Source organism: Myripristis murdjan, chromosome 6 (assembly GCF_902150065.1).
Source record: "Myripristis murdjan chromosome 6, fMyrMur1.1, whole genome shotgun sequence".
NCBI classification, from domain to species: Eukaryota; Metazoa; Chordata; class Actinopteri; order Holocentriformes; family Holocentridae; genus Myripristis; species Myripristis murdjan.
Window position 1 is genome coordinate 24,680,093 of NC_043985.1, and position 15,270 is coordinate 24,695,362.

Genomic DNA, 15,270 nt, shown 5'->3' on the forward strand with positions numbered 1-15,270 from the left:
CTGGCAGTCCATGTTTAGAGAGCATTCATGGTACATGTGCACTTGCCAGTGAGCCCGTTCTATTTGTAGTGACATAACAGAGCAATCTAGTCAGCTTTCCTGCAGTGGATTATTGAACAGGGATGTGGGAAGATTTCATTTCTGTGTGAGCGTTTCTGTGTTTGAAGGACATGTTTTAATCGCTTTTTCAATTGAGATGTCAAAGATTACGTGCATGCTTTGTACTGAATAGAAACACTTGGAGCAACCTGGAGGTTATGAAGTCTCTACAGTGAAATAGGTGATACAATTTTAAACAAAATCTATTGTCATGATGGCAAAAAATTGAAAAAATAAGGTCCAGGTTGAAAAGAAGTCAAATTATTATGATTTTTTCCCCCTGATTGCATTTGCAGCGTTATGTCTGTCTGTCTTTCTTTCTTTATTATTTTATTGATTTCAGTATTATGGATGATGCAAACGGACTGGTGAGCAAAAACAACCATCATTAATAAATTTGTCATTAAATTTACTACAGAAATAAACAATAATCGCAAAAGATGTGGGACAGTAATTCTGATCAACAGTGGCATTACAGAAAATTTACAGGTCATTGCATATTACCATTACATGTTGTACGGAATCACTTTTTCCTGTTAATTTGTAACTGCGAAATATGGCACAAGTGAAAAAATGGGGAAATAATAATCAAATAATAGTATAACATCATAACATAGTACACAGTCTGTAATCATATATTGAATTTTTAAGCGTCTCCCAATATCTATATTTCTATCAATCCTTTTGAGGCACTGGATGGAAATAACAATCAGACAATACAGAAAAACAACAATAGTTTATTTTAACCATATTTTGTGTATGAACTACAAACTCTGGTTTCTATAATCGATCTTCATATCTTTTAAAGGTCATGAAAGAATGCTTACATGAAAATCAATTTCTTATTCTTTTACAGCATGTTCCTCTTTTTCACTTTTAGAACAGGTTGTTGGCACATGTAAAATCAAAATTTAAAAAGTTTTTGTTTTTGTTTTGTTTTATTCTCAAAATGTATTTTTATAGAAATCTACCACTAGAACAGCATTCCCTCTCAGAGAAATCAAAAAGAAAATAATGTGGAAAAAAAAGAATACTGACCAAAAATATTTAGATATCTTACATACATGAGACAGCTTGACTAAAATGCAACAAATGTTACCATTAAAAATTTCCAGATGATTTACCTCAAACTAAAGGCAAAAAGGGAAGATGGTCACACTCTGTTGTTTTAACTGAGTAGAACTTTGATCCACATCCCACCACTACAAACTCAAACACAGACTAAATGACACACACCCATGTCATTATATGGTTTACAAATGTGCCAAACTCCACAGAAGTGCAATTATAGGATGAATAGTGTTCAGAGGGTACCACAGTCATAATCCAGTGGGTAATCAATTTTCTCTCTTCAATAATTAGCCCGGTTGTATTTCATTCCCCTTTCATACTCTAGTCATCACATTGAGACAAAGAGCTATGTCTATTTTTTTACATGACTTGAGAAGCGGTACGCATCAAGTATGGGTCAGGTTAAAGTCAGTGGTAACCATAGTGACTCTATAGTGAGTTTTTGACACCATATCTTTCACAGTACTTTTTTTTGTGAAGATCTATCCTCTGTATACTTTTTAATCAAATGCATACAAGATATTTTCTGTTCTGTGTAATGAAGGCAAAACTGAATTAAGCAGGACAGTGGCATGACCTTTTTATATATGTTTCTCTATGTAGGGATTCATGGGTAAGAGGAAGAAAAAAAAAACAACAACCTGCAGTTAATCTCCAAAGAAACACCAGGGGCATCTCTTTAAACCTTAGATCTGACAGACACTTGCCTAACCTCTGTATTTATGGTGACATTTTTCACTGTGGGGACTTTGAAATGGTTTCCAGGGTGTGGGTGCCTGCAAAGCTGTGTCCATCCAAAGCCCATGGGCACATCAATTAAAATGGAAATTGTGTTGTGGCTATGGGAGATGGAGAGATGCAGGTGCAACCTGAACATCTGGTTGATGCCCAGTCCCACACACTCACCCCTAAAGCCTCTCACAGCATAAAGCCTTGGCACTCTCTTGTCTGGGCCAAGTCCTGTGGTTGGCAGGGGGCATGGTGTGAATCTGGGGCTGCCATGCACTGCCCAAGTGTGAATGTGGCACGCAGATGACAGACAATGTGCTCAGACAGCTGTATAAAGGGTTTAAGCTCTTTCTTCAGCTCATCAGTCTGCCTCTGACTGCACCCAGTGCTGCAGTGCTGTAGATGAGGTAAGGGGTAACAACATGAAAAAAGGTGGCTTCATACCAGACATCTTCATGTGCACCAGTGCAAAAGCACCCTTTAAAGGTACAGGTTACTCCATGATACATGGAAAACATATTTAGGCAATGGAAATTGGTAATTTTGCCAAATGTGAGGAACATCTAAAGCTCAGAAGACTTTAGTTCTTTATAGCCCTCTGGTCTCCACATTAACTCCCCACCCCTCATCACCACCAATTTTCCCACTGCAGTCCCTGGTGATTCTATTGTAGCCAGTACTGTTGCTCCCATATCATAATGATATCATAATATCATAATAATCAAATCTGAATGTGGATAAATGACATCTTCTTTATAATCATTTCAGGACATCTCTATGAAGCTGAAAACTGAATCAAAACTTGTTGGAGATTAAGGATAAACTGATATGATGGATGGGGAATAGGAAAAGAGAGACATTATTTCCTTTCATAGACACTCAATAGAACTTAAATTAACTAATACATAGCTCTAATAGTTGGCCTTCATTTATACAACATTAACATATTCCCCTCATGTAGGTTCCATGGTCTATTGACGGCAGAGCCAAGGATGCATCTGTCTTCAATGCGTGTGTGACAGATTTAATAAAACAAAAAAAATGGAATTATTATCAAATTTCATCACTGACAGTTCTGTCGCTCATTCCCAGATAATGAACAAGCTTTTAATTCATCTCAATTACAGAAGGTCACAAAAGTTTCATCAATTAATTAATGGCTGGAGAAAATCACTAATGTGCTCTCGATTTCTTTGATACACGGGGAAAACAAGGTTACTACTTCATAACGGCTGGAATCTGCCATATACCATTAAAAATAATTTGCTTCAGGAGTTTTTCTTTGACAGATGTGTTCACACAGAGTTTGAAAGCATATTAGTAAACCAATCCTGTCAAAGGAAGAGAAAAAAAAACAATGAATTAAGTGCTGAAAAAATAATTGCAGAATACAGTTTTTTCTTGATTTAACCACAATAGTTTTTTTTCTTAAATAAATAACTTCTGTTTTGTAAAGACACTTTTTGAAACAGTAGACATACCCTAGTTCCCAAAGTCATTGAAGAAACATCCCCAACCACTGATTACCCAACCACACGTTTGCTCCACTATGACTCAGCCATTGTCCTCACAAACAAACCGTCACTAATGTCCTTAGGTAATTTCTTCAGCTTTATAATGTCTCATTATGAAAAAAGTATTAGATCTGGGTCTCTTGTACATTGTCTTTTGAGCTGGCCCGGATTAACAAAGGTTCGTGCGCTGAGCTGTGTATGGAGTTGATAGTGGAGGCGTGGTTGTATGCAGTCTTATAGGTATTATAGTGGTTGAGGTGCTCATGCTCCAGTGGGGGCAGAGTCAGGTGGCCCTCCATGCCTGGCCCTCCCGTTACACAGTCCTCATCCACATTGATGATCTCGATGGTGCGTGTGGGTGCGTGGTGGTTCTGCTGGTGGTGTTGTTTGCGCATCTTGTAGAAGATGATCAGCATGACAGCTGCCATGAGGGTGATTGCCACAAAGCAGCCGATAATGATCTTGGTAGTCTTCATTACCTCGTCCAAGCCGTTGAGGGAGCCCTCTCCACCCAGCTCTGTGACAGGGATGGTGTAAGTCTTCTCTGTGGCTCGCGTGGAGAGTGGGGTCCGGACTGTGGTGGTAGTTGTTGAGGTGGGTGAAACAGACTCCCATGAGCCAGCAGAGGGGGTGGGACCCACCTTCTGCTGCACAGTGGTGAAGCCCTCATTATGTGGTGTTTCTATGGTCTCCACTGTCACTGTGGTAAAGTAGCTGAAACTGCTGTTCTCTGTAGAGGACACATTGAGCGTGGCAGATGCCGTGGTGTTGCCTGCAGAATTACTCACCATGCAGGTATAAGTACCTGTGTCCTGCATGGTAACATTGGTGAAGTTCAGAGTGCCATCATTCAGCACAGAGATTCTGACCTTGTACGCACCATGTGTCATGATGGAACCATTAGGTGTAATCCAACTCACCGAGGTAAGGGAGCTGGCCCTGCATTTCAACTCTGCAGCACTCCCCTCGGTCACATTTAGGTCTGCCGGAGGCTCCACAATAACAGGAGCATAACAGTGAAAGTAGTTCTGATCCAGCTCACCAATGTAGCGCCCCTTATGACTAGCTGGTGAGCTGCAGCGGGCACAGCAGCTGGTGTTGGCTGGCACCATCTCCTTCAGCCACCAGCTTAGCCAGAGGATGTCACAATTACAATTCCATGGGTTGTGGTGTAAGTGCACCCTCTCCAAGTGATGTAAGGGAGTGAAGAGATCGTGGGGCAATAGGGTGAGATTGTTGTGGGCCAGATTGAGCTCCACTAGTGACTGCAGGTCATCAAAGGAGTTCCTCTCTATGGTCTGTATCTGGGCATGCATCATCCATAACTTCTGCAAGTGGATGAGCCCTTTGAATGAGCCAGGCCGGATGACAGATAGCTGGTTCCCAGACATTTCCAGTTCATCCAGCTTCACCAAGGGGATAAGGTTGGGGATTTCCTTCAGATTGCACATGCCCAGATTTAAGTAGCGCAGATTGCTCAGCCCTTCAAAGGCCCCCTCAGATATGTAGGAGAGGCGTTTGAGCTCCCCAAGGTCCAACCTCCGTAATGAGGGTACTCTGTTGAAAGCATAGGAAGGAATACTTTCAATGGGGTTATTCCTCAGCCACAGCTCCTTCAGTTTAGAGAGGTACTCAAATGCCCCGTTAGGGATGGTGGTGAGGCGGTTATCAAAAAGCTCCAAGGTATTGAGGCTCGCCAGTCCATTGAATGCCCCTAGCTCAATGTTGCGGATGTGGTTTTTACTCAGCTGCAAAATCTCCAGATGTCTCAGGTGCTTGAAGCTGTCCACCTTAATGACCTGAATAAGATTTTCTTGTAGATTCAGGTAGCGTGTGTTGGTGGAAATTCCATCTGGGACATCACGCAGGCCCCGGCGGGTGCAAATGACCTTACTGAACTGGTTACTACAGGAGCAGACAGAGGGGCACGTCTGAGCGCGCACCAGCCCTGCCACCACCAGCAGCTGGAGGGCCAGGAGCAGCACAAACAAAGGGTCGGACAAGGCCCGGTTCAACCTAGGACCTCTCATCGTCTGCTGCTGCCGAGAGGAGGTCATCTTGTTTAACATTCATAATTCATTGACTGGTCCTCCACTCTTTGGAAAGAGTATTTGGGCACACTGGAATGAAAAGACAAAACAGAAAAAAGAGGTGTGTTAGAGACTGCAGAGAGCGCAAAGGTTTAATGGTGCCTACGACACTTTAAGATCAAAATAGTTCTGTAAAAGTCATTATCGTTAAAATACTCTGAGAAGACAAAGCATATTTAACTGATATTTATAGCATCTCATGTTCCTGAATTTGTTGAACTCAGTAATGAGTGCTTAAATGTGCTTGACCTCTGTGCTTGGCCAGAGTGTGTAATTTAAATGTTTGTGCTTAAACATCTGCTTTAGCTCTCTTTGTCTGTTGTGACCAGAAAAGTTCAATAAAGGTTAAGTAATGCATAATTTGCCACCTAAATTCAATGAATAAGCACAGACACACACACACACACACACACACACACACACACACACGCAGGTACACACATGCACACACATATACACACCAATTACAGCCTTGGTGGTGTTTTTAATATCCATTCCTGTTTCTGGGTGCAGTGTCCTCCTTGCACACTCAATCTCAGCCACATAAAACAAAACTGCAATGTAGCCACCAACTTCTGTGCTATATCTCTGCAGCAAGAGGAACTGAAGCAAGAAAAGCAGCTATGACTGCTGTGTTTGTGTGATTTATATTTGAGACTGGGGGGACATAAATAATGGGGACGCTTGCCACCCACCAGTCTTTCAATCGAGTCAAGATATCTGGAAACTTCTGATTACAACTCACAGTTGCTCAAAGACACATATGTGACTGGAATATGAAACAATACTAAATGAAACAGGGCGATTTGTTCATGCGCGAGTCTGTACACATGATACACATGAAACAATGTAACACTATTCCTCATTGTGCTTCATGTTTGAAAATAGATACACAACACAATAAAAATTGTGAATTTCAAGAATGACTAGACATTAAAAAGTCCTGAAACAAATTAATTCATAGAGGCATCAATTCTTCTTCTTCTTCTTCTTCTTCTTCTTATCTTCCTGTAATCATACAGTATCGTATCATAAGTTACTGATGTGTCATTCTAAATTCAATAAGAAGCCAGCTTTTGGATGGAGTTCTTACAAGGACAGTGGAGAAGACTCAGTGGCAGGATTAAATTTATGGAGGGGTTCAAATATTGATACAAATCACCTGTCCTCCCCTGGTAACACTGATGCTGTCAGAGAGGTAATATTTCTTGCACTACCAATATGCTAACACGATTGGTTTCAGTGTTGTGGGGAGAATATGTAGAGCTGTTAAAGGTGTGTGTGATTTTGGTAGTCAAACTGATAAGTACCTGCTAATGCTGAGAACGGCTGAACGTACATATTTTCAAGATAATGATCAAGTCAGTTGTAATAATCTAAATTGTGAAATGGGGCACTATCGTATGAGTTCAAATCCCTGTAGCTGATGGAGATGGAGAGCCTTCTGATCAATTCCAGAAGAGTGTATGGTGAGTATTAGACTGTATATCATGTACCTGCAGCAAAATAAACAAGCTGTCAAGAAGGGATAGTTTCCAAGTTTGCAGCCGGTAAAAAATGCTAAAAATGGCCGCGTCCTGATGCAATGTCAGTCTCAGTATGCATTCACCGTTTCGTTGTTAGTTGCCCCAGTTCAATCATACGAGTTCAAGTTCGAGTTCAAGTTTATTTATAGTCCTTAATCACTGTTTATGTTTTCTCAAAGCGCATACATTTTCTTGGTTATTCTTTTTTCAGGGTCACGGGGAGGTGGAACCTGTTCCAGCATACATTGAGTGCAAGGCAAGCAAGCAGTGTCACAGGACCAGCACAGAAAGACAATGACGCACACTCACATAGTCACTTTAAAGCCTCCCACCTATCTGACCCGCATGTTTGTTTAATGTGGGAGGCAGCCACAGCCCCCAGAGGAACATGGGAACGACATGCAAATTCCACATGGAGCGGGCTGGGACTGGGAGCGCAATTTATTTTTGCTGGGAGACAAAAGCGCTAAACACTGATCTGTCTTGTTGCACTAGATTTCAGAATTAGCAACCAAAATTCATTAGTCATTCTAAATCGATTCATTCTTTGTCCTTGAGAGAATTTTGAACGTCACTCAAATGAGCCTGTTAATTCATGGTTAATTATTTAACAATATGGGCTTGAAGAGGCAAGGGCTTGGGAAATCTGAGATGAATTAAAGGTAGAATTTGTCATATTTACATAATTAAAAGTAATATTGTTAGTGTTGTGACCTCAGAAAACAAACTGACACAAATATAACATTGCAAAATTATAAACAGTTGTAAAAGTAAAAAAAAAAAAAAAAAAAAAAAAAATCATTCATCATAGTAATTATGTGTGCTCACAGTTATGGATGTATTTCAGCTTATGTATGATGTGATGGTAATGACAGCAATGTCCAAAGAAGAGTATCATTGCAGATTATAAGTAAAATAAATAAATAAAATAAATAAATAAATAAAGTTAAATTCACTTCAATTAAAAAAAAAAAAATGTAAAGCCCAGGTAAATTAATGTATGCTTGCATTATCAGCAGCTACCTCTTTATTTGCATTTTCATCACCTGAGCACCTTCCCTTTGTCTTATAGTTTTTTTTTTTTTTTTTTTTTTTTTTTTTTTCAATTTTGCAATCCCCATTTTGAAAAATTTCTTGACAAGCTTTAATGTGAAAGATGAGAGAAACTCTCAAACCCACAGAGCTCAGCGAAGACACCAGCTCCAGCACTGCATGTTGTTTGGGGTGGGTGGGGGGTTGCAGTGTTTTGTGCCTCTGTGCATTCAATACAGCCTTGTCTGCAACAAAAACTCTGCCCTCTTCACTTAAGAATGAGCAAGCCATTACTGTAACTACTGATTAATTGCTTGATTACTGACTCCATTAACTCTTCAATTACAAAATTCAAATTCCAAGCTCCCAAAGCCTGAGGGTGGAGATAGAACGTGTTTTCATGCTGGCGACCAGGCAAATGTGACAGGGATCACACACCAGGCTGAAAATCACATTCCATTATGGCTGTTTTAATTTGTTAGGAATTAAGACTGTGTGGAAAATAATTGACCGTGGTAACAACTTAGGGTACATTATGAGTTTTCTGCTTGCATTTTCTACCAGCCCGGCCACAATTGAATTTTCAAACTGAAATTATCTAAATTAAACTTCACTGAAATCATCATGGTTTGTCATTTTCAGACTAAAACAATACATTTTCAAGGTGAGTTTCCATGAATAATGTGACTAACTAGAAAATAGGCTGGATATTCCTTAGGCTTGATTTGTGAATAGCTACCCTGCGGATCAGGAATCTATCTCCTTCTGCTATTTACTCATCCTCCCTTTCAACTGATCAAACCTTGAAAAAGAGGTAAACAATGAATCAGCAGTACAGGATGACAGCGGCGAATATGAAGTTGATTTACAAAGCAAAACAATACATCCTCTCCCTGACAATGAAAGCAGCAAAATTGGATTTAGTGAAGTGAGGGGAATTAGATGAAAAAAAAAGATAAAGAAAATACGATTAAGAAATGAATACGTTTTTAAACTTTTGTCCTAACAGATTATGAACTGCCAGCTGGCTCTTTGGCTGGCTGAAAGTACTAAAGCATGACCGAGATTAGCAAGACGGCAGACAATTGAAGAGCAAGATCTGCAACATTTGTGAATTAATTTCTGGTACACAAAATGGAAGCATTTCAAACCAAAGCCAACAAAAGGGAGAAAATCCACACTTACATATATTTTAATAGACAGCTGTTTAAAAGTACGCCAGTTTAGACCCGTCATGTCAAAAGATACCACCGTGGCACCGGCTCTAATCAGTGCAATCTTGTAATTAGTTAGGTCTCACATCTGAATGTCAGATCTCCTCCGAGTTTATCACTGCTTAATGTAAAGTAGTTAATGTCGATGAGGAACCTTTGTGCATGAGGCTGAAAGTATAGTGATGACTCAAACAGGACTAATACACATTATTTTGTTCATATAATACTTTGCATAAAAAAATTACATAGTCTACTTTATCATTTATTAAAGGCAAGCTATGTGAATACAGTCCTCCAAAGCCAAATTTATGAAAATATCTCCTCTTTTACAATTTCTAAGAAAAAATAAGAAGGAAAGAAAAAAATATTTAAGGTTGGAGGAGTGCAGGAAAGGACTACTTAGGTCAGGACACCTATTTTGAATATTTGATTCTGATTGGTCAATGAAGAAACTCTGTGGTCAGTTATTTCTGAATATAGGGTATCATCAAGTTTTTTTAGGAGTTAGGTGTCACACAGATTACAGCTGTGATAATACATTATGTTCTGAAAGGTAATGTACTATTACTTAGTTTAAAAAAAGGAAATGAGTGGTTGGCAGCTCTCCTTCTCAGATGTTTTATGACAGTAGAGCGTTCTCTCTGTGGACAGGAACAGTCTGGTCATTTTGTTTTATTCATTAACAGCAACACTAAAGACTCGTACATCCTGCAGTCAGTGTGATACTGGTACAAAAACAGCTTGTCCAAGAGACAGAACAGGGTGCTGACTCTCTTCTCTCTATGAGGAAAAAATAAGAGATGATGCTCAAAATGTCACTCATAGTAAAGTAAGTTCATACAGGAGCGATGGTGTTTTTTTTTTTTTGTTTTGTTTATTCATGGCAACTGGGATACTCGGTGGCAGGGTATCAAAAGTTCATGTAAACACACTAATCTGAATCAGAGCTTCACTGGAGTGTGGCCAGTCGCTGGGTTCCTCTGAGCATGAACCTTGTCTTTGGTCCTAACCTTTTGGACCACCTGAGCTAAACATTTTTAGACACAGGATTAACATGTGTGACCCACTTTTTGTCCTACAAATTGCCATGAGATCAGGCTGCATACTAACAAATATATTTATTCTAATTATTCTCTGACTGTGAGGGGGAAAATAAAACAATGTAAAATAAAATAAAACATTTAATGCTACATTTAAGAGAATGATTATTTTTATGTACCATATAAAAGGCTCATACTGTATTGAGTGGGAAAAAAATTAATGCATTGCTAAACAGTTTCATGTAGCTATTAGACAAGCTTTATAACTCCATTCCATTTGTTCATTACTTAAATTACAGTGCATGATTTATTTATTTATTTATTTGACTTTTTTGGCCTTTCATTGGTCTTGTAATGTTTTTATTTTGCTTTCTATATTTTTTTGAAGCTTCTATTTTATGCATTTGCAAAAAAAAAAAAAAAATCTATTTTGTCTGTTTCACAGGGTACATCTAAAAATAGAGCTTGCTCACCGTGGGGCCATATTTAAATAATAGGAATACATTAGGACAGTTACATAATTATATCTATCTGCACTGTAAAATGGCTTTACCAGACTCATTGTTTTAGTTGTTGCACAAAGTGAACGCACACATCACAGGTAAGATTATTATGGAATGAGCTTGACGCGTCATACTAAGATTTCTTTGACGATACATGGATTAAAGGTTTGGCCTCCCCGTCTACAAACTCATCATCATCAAAACTAATGCATTGTGATGTCCATTAGAAAACATGTATGACTGATTTAGCCCAGAGTCAAAAGCAAGTAAATCTCTTTTGGGAAATTGCATAATGGTATACAAGGCGTTCTTCAGTGGCTGATTTAAGTTAGAACAACAAGGAACGTTTGAGCAACTGTTTGATCTATTTTTAAGGCTAACAAACAATAACTGAACTAGCTGATAATGCATAATCACAAATCTCTCCACGGTGAGTTATATATATGTTTGTGTTTGTGTGTTTGTACTTATGTAGTTCTCTCTATATGAGTGTGCCGTGTACATCACCCGGCGTTGTTTACTACTTTCAAACCATCTTATCCCACCAGCTCTCCCTGGGGTGCATTATTTAGAAAGTAAACACAGGAGCGGCCATCAGATCACCTGAAGTTAACCAATGGGAATAAACTTTGGCCGCCATAGAAACACGCGGCTCATCTTTTTGCATGACACAACAAATCAATATCCCCCCAGCAGAGACAGTAATACTGCACAAATACAAAAGCTGCTGTGCTGACAAAGCTCAGCTCTCCTTGCCATCCAGAGTACCTACTCATGCGTGTGCACACACACACACACACACACACACACACAGCACACACACAGCACAGTGACCACACTCACAACTCACAGCAGTTGTGTCTAAACACATAAAACAGACGAGAGTGTCTGATTCTACCCCGGGCGAGAGGCATTAAGCGAATCCTTTTCCCCTCTCTTTCCATGGCCAACAAACATTCGCTGTCTCCCTTCATCACAGACACATTCATGGCTGTGGTTGAAAAGCGAGTAAAGTGAGACGGAACCGGCTGAGGCTTTCTTCACACAGTTAATGCATGAGCGCCCAGTCATTATGAGCTTTTTTGTGAAGACTGATTGGCAGAGGTCTGGGTTTTGACACTGCTTGGCATGTGATGCGAATGGCACGGAAAGTGAAGGATGCTGGGAGACTGCAGGGTGAGGGAAGTGTTGTGGAAGAGGACGGAGGCTGGTGGTACTGACATAATGAAACTTGTATGTGTGTATGTTGCTCTAAGAGGGAGGGAGAGGGAGCGAGGGAGAGAGAGAGAGAGAGAGCGAGAAAGAGATTAATGAGATACAAATCAAATCAGGTCAGTTCTTGATAATGGCTTGCCAGCAGTTTTGCAGCAGCTCCCAATATAAATCAGAATCCTTTATGGATTCCAACGTGGGAGGGATACCCACCACGCTTGATGCACCACAAGCCTTTCCCTCTTGCTCTGCGTCCCATCGCTATCCTCCTTGAGTATACCATAAACATGCACAGAGTGAACCATGACCAATGCAATGAATAGACTGGATTAATATACTGGAGATGTTATCATGAGCATGGTCGTATTTTACATGCAGTGGTCTGACACTGTTAATCTTAAACTGGGTATTAGACGCATCTCACTGGTGAAAAGACAGGGCACAACATTGTACCCTTGAGCCAGTGTCTACAGATTAGGCCCCTGCTGAATAAACCAATGCATACCAACCAGCTGCAGTGATGCATTTCCCTAAGCTCACCGAAACGCCTCATAGATGGCACTGTGTTCCTAAAGAAGAATGGGATCGCTTTAATGTTCAGCGGTAATACATAAATAAATATATAAATAAATGAATAAATAAGTACAATCTCTTCTAGGCCTGCAGTGGCTGTTGTGACAGATGTGTTGTGATGTGACACAGTGTCACTCGCAATGACTCAACGTGCTATGTTTCACATGCGCGTGTTTCTTCTAATGCATACGTGGTAAATAATTAATCAAGAATGTGCAGTTTGCTCACCCTTGAAATTCACCAGTAAATGAAAACATGATATTATGATTATGATTTTGCATACATGTTAGGCTGTCATTAGTCATACTGACTGACATGTTTGGTTGGCTTTTGTCAGCTTAATATAAAAGGGTGAGAACAGACAGCTTTACAAAATAGTTCTGTAAGGTTAATATGCATAAAGAGACAATTTGCTTCAGAGTTCATCTGCATTCAAATATACCTGAATGGATGTTGAAACACTTTTTTTTGTAAATTACCTGCTGCTGTGCACCCCTGGTGGCAAATTATTATTTTTATTCCAGCCTTATTAAACAGTATAGTGCCTGTTTCCTGTTGCTATAATAAAGCAACAGGGAAAGACTGGGGAGAGGGGGAGTATGACACTGGACATGAGCCAATCTCGGAAAAAAGTACATTGTAAGCTCCTTCATCCACTGATCCACAGAACACACCAACCATTAATAATGCAGCTGTCAGTGCATCTGCAGATGATCTCTTGCCACCCATAAACATAAACACTCAATGCTGTCTGGGTATCCTTAGTCTCTGCTCTTGACACACTAAATATTTTTGTCCCATCCTCTGTTGTCGTGCCACCAGTCAGAGGAAATCCAACTCGCAGTGACATTATTCTCAAATATAACATCCATTTGCATTGCTACGCTGATGACACACAGCTATATATACTGATGAACCCACATGATCCAACAGAATGGCAATAAATAAAGGTTTTTCTTTACGCACCCTCTTCCCACCACTACCATCAAACCATTCTGGGTGGTCTTTATTACCTTTCAGTCTATATCAAGCACACAACTAGAAACCTGTGTATAGTCTGAATCAGGCCTTAGTTTTGACTTGCACAAAAACGGCTAAAAAAAGCTTTGCCAGAATAATATCGATTTGTGCCTCTGTTTTATCACATCTACATTACTGAAGCTTCCTCTACATCCGTCTATGCAAGAGCTTCCTCCACTGTCTGCAGGTGATGCAAAATACCGCAGCCAGACTGGGAGGGGAGACCATTTCAGGCTCTCTGCGCCAGCTTTCTGTAAATGGTATTATTTATTTTAAGATCTTATTGTTCCTGCGGCTCAGCGGGGTATACTCCAGCTTAAATCCCAGAACTTTTGACCATGTATGCGGCTGAGCCTGAACATAAGCTGAGATGTAAAAGCAGTAGATTTCTACTTGTCCCAAGATCCAGGCTTAAAACCAGACATGACCAGGCTTTCACAGTCAGAGCCATTATGATTTGGAAGTCCTTGCTTAAATCCCTATTAAAAACTTCTCTTTAGAAAAGCCTTTTAATTATGGTTTTATTTTCTGTAATGCTGCACTGTTCTTATGTCTTATGTTGTTAGTAGTTCTGTTTTTAGGTTTTTGGCACTTAGTCTTATTGTGTTATCCTGGACTTTAGTCAATAAGCTATTGGGATTTTGAAAATATTTTTACACAAATTAGGACAAGTGTGTGTGTGTGTGTGTGTGAGCGTGTGTGTGTGCGTGTGCGTGTGTGTGTGTGTTTAATATATTTTCACATAAATTCTGAATGAGACAAGTTTGGTTTCTTGTATACTTTGCATCTTATAAAATCTTAAATTTTCTATGATGCTTGTTTGATTGATTGTTTTTTCTAATGTAAGACCCTGTGTGTTGTTGAATTTTCGCTGTAATGTGTGACTGAACTGTTTGTGAATATGAAGTGTGTGTGTGTGTGTGTGTGTGTGTGTGTTGTGAGGCCTCGCTTGAACAAGAAATCTCAATGAGACTGCTAGATTAAATAATTTGTGATGTGATAAAATGTTACATCGATTAAAGGAGATGCTGATTACCGTACTTATTTCAGGTGTTACAGTTTTCTTTTGTATTCTAGAACATGGCGTGTATACTTTTGTAGGTACAGCATGCATTATACAATATGCACAGAGACATTTTAAAACTTTTCCCAGCTTGAGATGCAGGTCAACACTTTGGTATGAGTGCCACTGTGAAAATGTGTAAAGGGACGTTGAAAGAAAAAGCTAAAGATGGACATACAGTAACACTTTTTCAATGTCTTTTGTTTTAACCAGCCAAGTGAGACAGACAAGCCAAGTACTTTGGATTGGCGCGAACCAGCCAAGTGAGACCGAGTGACAGCTGCTCGCCTGCCCACACCCCGACATCCTTCTACTTACAGCCGGTCTGCCTTATCCATAACAAGATGGTGAAATGAATTTTATTCATCTAACAAAACACTGAACTAGCCAGCAAACTAGGGGAAAAAAATATTAGTAAGTTACATATAGTGACTCACTCATAAACATGAAGCAACTCCCACTCCTGCAGCTGGTTGAACAAAAACTAGTACAAAGAAAGTAAAAGTCACCTTTTTAGTTATGAAATCTATACTTCTGCGTTTGGGCTCTATACATAATTATAGATAATTAGAATCCCAGAATTC

The 15,270-nt window shown here is 39.6% G+C and overlaps 1 protein-coding gene across 1 annotated transcript in view; it reads right to left on the reverse strand.

Moving 5' to 3' along the window:
* Positions 1–547: 547 nt before the first annotated feature.
* Positions 548–15,270, reverse strand: part of lrrc4ca (leucine rich repeat containing 4C, genome duplicate a) — a 56,387-nt gene continuing 41,664 nt past the window's right edge. The window contains exon 3 of the mRNA XM_030052715.1: positions 548–5,533. Coding sequence (XP_029908575.1) covers positions 3,539–5,482 — 1,944 coding nt within the window. The 5' untranslated portion in view covers positions 5,483–5,533 and the 3' untranslated portion in view covers positions 548–3,538. The remainder of the gene's footprint in view (positions 5,534–15,270) is intronic.